The following is a 9,419-nucleotide window of genomic DNA, read 5'->3' on the forward strand; positions in this document are numbered from 1 at the left end:
GAGTTAGATCTGAGCAACAGTGGAAATATTTCTGCATTGAAGATGAGCAATTTTATTTTTGCTTCACTTCCTGAATCTAAACTTAGTAAAGACAAAGCTTTTTTTTTAAATAATAAAAAAAGCTTCTATGTTGCTGGTAGTGTCCTTGCAGCCAAGCTCTGTGATGATGGTGTGTCAGTCTATAGTCTTTGAATAAAAAGTAGATGTGAGAGAATGAAGTGTACTAGTGTTAAAATATCTTATTCATGATCAGTTTAGTTCACTTACTCAACATAGATTTTACTGTGTTATCTTATCTGGCCCTGTATCAGCCAAGAAGCTCTATAAATCTGCATTTCTGATCTTCATAGAAAATGTGAGTGCTGCAGGGCTGTCAGACTCCTCGTCTGGCAACACGACTCCCCAAAAGCAGCCACATGTCCCTGCTACTCCAAGGGGTCGGAGCGCAGGAGGGTTTATGGGGCTTAGGGGTTGGGATGAGTGAGGGAGTGCGGGATGCAAATTTAGGGGGAGAGTTTGGGTGTGGGAAGAATCTTGATGGAGGAGTATGGACATGCAGGGTATTTCAGGCTGCCAGATCTAGGGGTGGGGGACACAGGATGCTCACTGGGTGGCTTCCTACACCTGGTAGCCTGTCCCTACTGTTTTCTGGTACAGGTGCAGCTAGGCAGCTCTCTGCATTGCCTGTGTGTCGTCCCGCGCTCCCCCACCCCCCCGCTCCTGAACGTTGGCTCTGCAGCTACCGTTGGCCAGGTACCACAGCCAGTGGGAACAATGGTGGCATCTGTGGGCAGGGGCATTGCATAGAGCACTCCCTGCCCTTTCCTGTACCCCAGCTTCCTTCCTGAGCCCACACCCTATACCTCCTCTCATGTCCAGTACCCGCAACCCTTTCTCCACACTCAAACTCTCTCCCTCATTTATCTGCACCCTATTTTCCCTCAACATGCGGGGTTAAAAAATAGCTTTTACTGTACTTGAATTGATCCGCTAGTTTTAAGTATATAAAAAAATGTTCTGATAAAGCTTTTTATGACTGCAGAACATTTAAGGTATTTGTGTTTGATTTTTAAAAAGCGGAAATGCTGTTTGTGTGTTTAATTGAACTTCAGTTTCCATCCACATAGAATGTGATAATAAGTAATAAGTAAAAATGTTAATAAGTAAAAATGTTAATATTCATCTTGTAAATAAGAAATACATCCTTCACTATTTTCTAAAATAACAAAAGTACAAATTAAGAATCCAAATAAAGGTAAATTTAACCTACATATTTGCTTAAGAAAATGTGTATAAATTACTGTAGCCTTTTGAGTAACAAAAAGAAGCAAAAAATGTAGTGTAAAAAACTGAATTCAGCTGCAAATCTACACCTTTTTACCACAACCAAGAGAAGAATCTATTTTTTTTTAGGAAAATAATTTAAAACTGAAAATGCAAGACTAATTATTTAAATCAAGATTTTCTTTCTGCTTTAAATTGTGATTTTTGCTTTCATAGAAATCATTCTATGCTGGTCACTGAAGTAGGTGTTCTTGGCTTCCAGTAGACTCTCTTAAATTGCTGTCTGCAAGTCATTTACAAATCACATTGCCACTGAGTTGCTCGAAATAACATAATTTCCAATTATACAGAGGGATAGTGGACTTTGTTTTCCTTATGGAAACTTCCGAAGTGAATATTTTTTTCCCCTTCTCTTCCTTCCTCCCTGCCTCCCAAATTAGGACTTGGAAGAGCAGAGCCGATTGATAGCTGCTTCCAGTAGACCCAGTCAGAGCAGTGGAGAGGGACAATTTGTGGTCCTTAGCAGTAGCCAGTCAGAAGACAGTGATTTGGGAGAAGATGGGAAGAAGAAAAGAGAGTCTGAAGCCTGAGGTTACTGAACTTGTTAAAACTGGAATCTTTGAACACACTGTGGTGAGACGGCACAAATTATATAAGAAGAAAAAATAGATGTGGAGGGTCTGCTTATTATATAGAAGATTTAACAATATGCCAATCCGATTATGCTTTCTTATTTTTCCGTTAAAAAATTCATTAATTTAACTATTCCTGTTAATGTAAATATGTACCTTCTTCTATATGTCAGAAAGACACATGGTGACATTACCATGTTTACTACAGAATTACATCTTCAAGACTTCTTTTAAACGTGGACACCTTTTTTCACTTACCTGGCTGCGCAGCTGACCGTTTTGAAGCAAAAATTCATCTTCTGATTGGGCTTCAGCAGTACACTGTAATATGGTTCTTTAAATTGCTGAACACAGAACACTTTGTGGGGAACAGAACTGGGCTTTGAACTGAAACTGTGCTAAGATGCATCTAAATATTGTGGCAGAGAAATGTTTTTGGGGTTATAAAAAAAAAAATCTAAGTATCACCAGATAGATGTGCAATAGATTTAGATTGAGAGAGATTTTAACTTTTTGATTTATCAGATTGGATTGTGCTGTCTGTCTGTTTTCTCTTTCAGATAATTTAGGACACTTTCTTGGATGGCAAACAAAATTTTACTCCATTTAAATTAGATAGGACTTAAAAGCCTGTATCTTGGTGCATGGGTCATTGTGTTATAAACCCTTTCACCTCATAGTGAGAATGCCATGTGTATACCCATGAAAGTAAAGGTACTGCAATCTCAGTTCTCTGTCATAGGACTGTAGTAACTGTCCAGTACTAGTATGTTAGTATTGTGAAAATGTTGGATTGAATCAGATGTTTGAAAATCTTCTAAACACCCAGATACCATGGAACCAGTTAATTAAATTTACTAAAAAGGGCTTGTGGAGTTTTGGATCATCACATGTAAATATATTTTTCAAAAATATTTAATAGCAATAGAGCATAAGCATGCTGATCCTACTTTTTACCTAAAATACATGAAGCATTTTTCACAGGTGTCTGTTTGCAGGTTGTCTTAAGCCTCATCTCCATACAGCATCACAACTGCATGATGTACATAACTTATTTTGTACAGTATCAGATGTGCTTTGACGTTTTCACCCTGAATAGGAAACTAATTAATGTAAGAGATTTATTTATTTTTTCACTGATTACTATATATAGTGAATTGCAATGAACAGAAGATGCATTTATGTATCGGAGTCAGGGAAAAATCTAGTGTAGTACAGTAATGAGAGGAAGTGTACTAAACAAGGAAACACATCTGTATCGCTTGGTCGTTTTCAGTTTATAAATATTTTCCATTTTATGTAAGGTTTCCTCTGTGTTCTAAATCATCTCTAATTCATGATACCTATTCATGGGAACGACTGTATACAGTAAATTGTATCTTCCCATTTAGAAGATTGCCCATTTATCCTTGCCAACTTGAAGACCAAAGGGAAGCATGTGTAGATTTTTTTTCTCCCATGTGCCCAATCCTAGGCAGGAGGAATTCTGAACTTTTTAAACCTATCTCCACAATTTGCACTGGCTGCTTATGTTTCTGGCTTTCAATTTACTCACATGTATTTCTTTCACAAGCATCCCCTTCTTGCAGACCAGGTGATCATCTGCTTCACACTTACAGCATCTCACTATCTGCCTCCTCTACCTGCCTTAAAATTCAAGTAAAATTTCCCAAAATCCACAGGATTTTTTAGTATACTAAATGATCTAGTTATCTCCCAGTACAGGATTGCTTAGTGGTCTGGCCAATTTAAGTGCCATAGCCACCACTTCATTGGGAGGCAGTATCAACTTGAAATTTTCCTTGATCTTCAATTTAAATTTTTACTTAAGTTTTATTCCATTATACTCCTTGAAGGAATAGTTCAGATAATTGGGATTGGTTGCTGTTGGCACTTCCATTACTAGTAGATTGTGGAGGGCAGTTCTGCCAGTTTTCTTTTGATGAGGTTAGTTAATTTCAACCCTCTCAGCTGTTTTCTGTCATGGTACTATAGGGGAAATACAAACATTGTGTTCAGAAGGCTGTGTTCTAACCTAGATAAATATCTTTGAATTACAGAGTGACATTCTTTTCTCTTAGATCTTGACTGGTGTGTTACAAATTATTTGCCAAGCAGGAACTGTTGTTGGACTTCCATCTGTTTGAAGATTTTGTAATATGGGTTTCTTGTTAACTGATCACTCTGATCCTTAAACTTGACTGCAAACTGGCAAATTGCCACAGTTTACTAGCTTGGCCAGGATAGGGTTCTTGCCAGACTTTAGACAGACAACTGGACAAAATGTATATGGACGCTGTCTAGGAATGACAAAGAGCATTGAATTTTGTACCTCGATTCTCAAAATTTGTAGCAAGAATTTACAGGGACCAGAATAGACAATACAATTGGAAAATAGTAACAAAAATGATGGCTCTCAAATTTAGATTCTCCAGAATGATGTTAATAGTGTTCATGTACCTTACCTGATGTAAGGTTAGTGCAATGAGGTGGTGCTCTGGGTCTAGGAAGAAATATACATCACACTCTTTATATTGTTTTTGGAAACCTAAAGACATCAGATGCTTCCAGATTAGGTCAAAGCAACATCATCACCTAGAAAATATGTCATACCAAGGAATGTGAGACCCAGCCTACAGGAAACTAAGAAGGAAGACCATTTCCCCCAAGCCCTTGTGTCCATTCATAAGCATACTGCACAGGACAAGAGAGGATAGCCTGGTGTGATGTCAGCAAGTAGTAGGCCGAATAGGGTGTCTTGCTCCATTCAAGGATTTTGAATTGTTGAATTTTCTTTCCTGCTGGTTCATAGTCTCCCAGAGTGGCCACTAAAAACTAACGTAACCTTCTACATATTTCACAGAAACCCTTGTAGCGAAATGTTTTAAGAGGTTTCAAAACGTTTTTGGGATTCTTTTTCTTATCCCTTTGCTTGTAAAGTCTGTTGGTTTAGTTATCCAGATTCTAGCTGTCTGTCGCTCAGAGAGAGGCACAGATATTTAGACTACTTTTTCTCTTGGTAGAGTACCCTCGCATAAAAATTTAGGAATAAGAATAAAGAAGTGGGTGTATAGATGGATATAATTTACTACGATATGTGGATCTTTAAGATGTGACCTGATACTGTTGGATCTCTTCCGTTTATTTCTGTGTTAATGTCATAATATATAGTTGTTTGAGCCTGATTTTTTGAGTGAGAAACATCTCTTTCCTAGCATCTTAGAATGACTCAGCTATTAAAAAGAAACTGAAAATGCATTTCTAGATGTTGGATATACTTTAAGGAAGGAATTGAATGGAGTGGATGAAGTAGGGAGTTACAAGCTGGCTGATAAGAAAGTGGCAACTGCTCTGGGGCCCAACAGTTCAAAGGGGCCCATGCCTCTCACCTGCTGCTACCGTGGCAGCAGCTTGGAACCTTGGGCCTTTTAAATTGCCATGAGAGTCTGATGTGGCATGTTGCAGAGCACCAGATAGCCTGTTCCTGTTCTGGGGCGTGGGGAGGGCTGCATTCTGGGTGCCACTGAGGGCTGGCTGCCCTGGGCCCAACCCTTCTGCCTAAAGCCTCCATTCTCCCAGGAGCACAGCACCACCTTCCCTACACACACACACTTTGCCCAGGAGCCCAGCGATGCTGTCAGCTTGCCTGAGAGGAGCGGGGATAGATTGAAGTGGTTGAGAAGAGAGGTCCTTACACTTGGAGTTAAAAACACATGAAGGGACATCCAGGGAGAGTGTTGAAGGAAGTGGAGGCAGCTTGAGTAGAGTGAGTGGTCAAGGATTTTAGGAGACTAAACTGAAGAAATGGAGATGAATGCAGCAGTGAGGGAGGCCTGTGCTGAGGAGGAGGGGGATGCCTTGATTGTGACCCTAAAACTACTTCAGTGCTGAGAAGTTTGCTACAGTTACCCTGATAGAACCACCCAAGCCTCTCCTATATATGGTGCATGTACTGGTAATTTTGCATGGCTCACCCTCATAACAATTGGGAGAGACCATTTTTTTTCTCTGAATCACGTGAGGTCTCATTTAAGGTGTATCTGCAAAGCAAAAAGCGACAGACTACTTGACTAATTTGAATCAAAGAAACCAAATCCTTCCCTGCTACACCACCTACACAACCACACATTTACCTCTGTGATTCGACGATCCCTACGTGGACCCCTTCCATCCACAGGGAGGATAGACGAGAAGACCACCTGTACTCTGTATTTCTTCATCTTTCACCCCTCACTATACAAGCACAGGTGGTTCCCAACTTTCTGCTTGTAGGTGAAAACTTGTAAGAGGGACACTAAATTACCATTAAAATACACGTAAAAATCTGTGATTGGCTCCTAGTGCTCCTAACTCAGTGAAGGAGTGGCAGCAGGTGGTGCTGTTTTTGAAAGGTAAGTGAACCTTGGGTTGGAGGGGGTGGAGGTTAAAGGCCAGGGGCAGTTTGAGGCCATGAGTGGGAGGGAGGGTTAAAACCTGGTGGCAGGTTGGGTCCATGGGGTGGGCAGGGGAGTTCAGGCTGCTGCAGGTTGGGTCTGTGGGGTGGGTGGGAGGGTTAAGGCTACTGCAGGTGGATGTGCAGGCTGGCAGGGGTCAGGATGCGGTGGGTTAGGTCTGCAGAGCTGGTGGGGGTGAGGCTGCTGCGGGTTGGGGCTGCAGGGTTGGCGGGGGTGTCAGGCTGCGGAGAGTTGGGGCTGTGGGGTCAGCGAGGAGGGGAGGAGAGATCAGACTACAGCAGGCTGGAGCCATGGGGAGGGGGTTAGGCTCATATTAGCAAGGGGAGTTCAATCATCTAGTGAACAAAGGTAGGTATATGTGTCCCTCGTTTAAGTGAGTACTCGTAAGTAAAGCACTCATTTAACGAGGGATGAGTGTACACAAGGTTTGTGCTGGGCTTGTACTGCCTATGCTGAACCCTAAGTTTTGCTATCTTCAGTACTACTGTTATCCACACTATTGGGATTCAAGCTAGTTCACATTTACTAGCTTGTGTAATTTCTACGCAGAGATATCCTTAGCGTGGTGGTGAGTGAACAGGTAGGGCTAGTGAGCCTATAGATGTGTGGTCTGGAAAGGATCTAAAGTAGCTGCTAAAGGAGATGGAAGAATGAAGAACTAAGCCTATTAGTAGTTGACACAGTGGTGGGCAAACTGCAGCACATTGGGATTCTGCTGGCAGTCCCCCGATATTTCCCACTTCCTAACCCATGTCTCACGCACTGGAGCCCCGCCCCCCCATGCTTCCTATTCCTTTCTCCCCCCAAGCACTTCTGGAGCCACACAAATTTGTTGATTTGTGCTCCTTCCTGACTCTGTTTCCCACTCCTGAGCTTCAATGCTGTGAAGGAGCTGTTTGTGGCTTTCTAGCGCTAAGTGGGACGGGAAGGAACAGGAACTGAGCACAAATCAGCAGAATTGTGGCACGCTGAAGATGCTGGGAAGGAAGAGGGAGGAGTAGGAAGTGTGGGAGCTCCAGTGTGCAAGAGGCATGTAAGGTATATTGGGGGAGGGGGGGTTATACACAGGCTGCAGTGGAAGTCCAGTGGGCTGCAATGACCCACTGAGATGAACGAGAGCCACCCATGAAGCCCACATACTGTTCATTGTTGCTCAGCACTAATACATCAACTCTGTGCTATAAAGTAGCTGAATAAGTTGCCTTTGCACTCTTAGGAAAGCTATATTACAATTGAGTTTTATTGTACCATAGCCTATGTCAAAAAATAGCTGTAGAGCGTGTGAATGTGTGTTTCAGTTTCCAGTGTAATTGCTTCTTTCAAACAGCAATTTGAGGTTACCTTCTGAGGGCTGTAGGAGGTGGGTTTTCCATATGTAACAGAATTTGGAACCACAGTTTGTGTAAACTTTGCGAATGCTTCATTAGGGAATTTTTTTCCCAAGGTTTTTGGTTTTTTTTTAAATTTATAATAAATTACAATGATTGAGTGGAGTCTTAAAAGAATAAAAAATAAAACTAAAACACACACGCTCCCTGATCTTAACTAATTTAGCATAGCTTTCCTTACATTAGTGTTTGGCCATGGTTGGCAGATTGCTATCGAAGGGCACATTGGCATAAGATTGAAATAGTGATTAGAAACTATTCAGTTTTCAATTCTAGTAAATACGTGGTCCTCCCAGCTTTCTGATATTGGGTGACTTACATTATCTACCTCATCTGTAAGTCATGGTCCTGGAGCATGTGAAACCAGTATGTTGGCCTTTTAAAAGCTCAGTTACCTAGAAATACTAGTTTCAAAATGCCATTTAAGAGGCACATATTGTGGCAACAATGTTAGAATTAATCATCTTTTTTTATTGCTAAAATGCATCTTAATAATTGTCACCACTTGTTAGTTAAGTGGTTAGTATGCTTGTTGCACTGTGTAGACTTCCATTTTATTTAGGTGCCTACTCAGTTTTTTTTTTTTATTTAAGAGGTTAAATGAGAGAGATAATAGTCAACCCTCATGTTCTCGTGTTTCAGGGTAACCTAGCTATTGTCACAGATATTCTGCATGCAGGTAAGGACAGCTGTTTATGGCAAGGTAACGCATTGTATTATACTCGCCATTGTAGCCATGAAAAATTGTTTTGTCACTGCCATTCAAATCAAGTTTAAAAGGCCCTTCAGGAACAGAATGCAGTCAATTAAGATAATGTATAGACTGCACATGGTAATAGGTTTGTTTCTGGGGTCTGGGAGAGAAAAACCAGATGCAACATTGTCAGGCTTGAGTTGATGCTGTGTGTTAACAACAGGATTTTTTTTTTCCTTTCTGAACTGTAATTAATTGTGCTCAATTATATGAATGTGAAATCAGAGAAAATCTAGTGATTATTTGTCTTCAGTGGATTTGCTTTATGAATAAGCAGGACTTGGAGCTGGCTGTATTTTTAAGGTTTATTTTTATAAACTAGAATTGACATTTGCACAGAGTTTAAGAAGAAAATATGGTGATTAATAATCTCAAACATCTCTCCAGGAGGCAGTCTTTTTTAACTTTTCCTTAATCTGAATTACTGTAGATCAAAATTTATGGGGCTAGTTTTTTTTTTTTTTTGCCTTATGCAGTGTTTTCCAAACCACCACCCCCCACCAAAAGAAAAACCTTAAATATTTGCTACAAATAAGAATAAAAAAACTGTAAAGTTCTTTAATCACAACTCCTAAAAATAAATTCCTTCATAATTCACACACAAACAAAAGGCAGCATTTTGAGTCAGTTCCTGCATCTTACCTGAGTTTTTTAAAGCAAGAACTCTTTCATTATTCAGTGAATTCACGGAAGACCTATAGTCCATGGTGGTAATTGACTCTTATTTGTCTCTGCTGTCTTTCACAGAATCTCTTTTGTTTACTTGTGCTTAGAGTGATGTCTAATTGAGCACGAAAATATTTTCTTCATACCATTGTGCCTGCATTGATGTTCCATAATGACGTTTATATGCAAAATTTTGTAAAATATGGTCAGGTGACTTTATAATGTAGTGGATTGATCAAAA

At 40.4% G+C, this 9,419-nt stretch overlaps 1 protein-coding gene across 4 annotated transcripts in view; it reads left to right on the forward strand.

Annotated features, from left to right (window-relative positions):
• Positions 1-5,796, forward strand: part of APPL1 (adaptor protein, phosphotyrosine interacting with PH domain and leucine zipper 1) — a 50,260-nt gene extending 44,464 nt beyond the window's left edge. The window contains exons 22-23 of one of the 4 annotated variants that reach the window (XM_075005379.1): positions 658-753; positions 1,725-5,796. In XM_075005379.1, coding sequence (XP_074861480.1) covers positions 658-753; positions 1,725-1,874 — 246 coding nt within the window. In that variant the 3' untranslated portion in view covers positions 1,875-5,796. Of the gene's footprint in view, positions 1-657; positions 754-1,724 lie in introns of those variants that run through there. The other 3 variants (XM_075005380.1, XM_075005381.1, XM_075005382.1) reach the window with 3 other exon arrangements.
• The last annotated feature ends 3,623 nt before the right edge of the window (positions 5,797-9,419 follow it).

Source organism: Carettochelys insculpta, chromosome 11 (assembly GCF_033958435.1).
Source record: "Carettochelys insculpta isolate YL-2023 chromosome 11, ASM3395843v1, whole genome shotgun sequence".
In the NCBI taxonomy this organism is placed as follows: Eukaryota; Metazoa; Chordata; order Testudines; family Carettochelyidae; genus Carettochelys; species Carettochelys insculpta.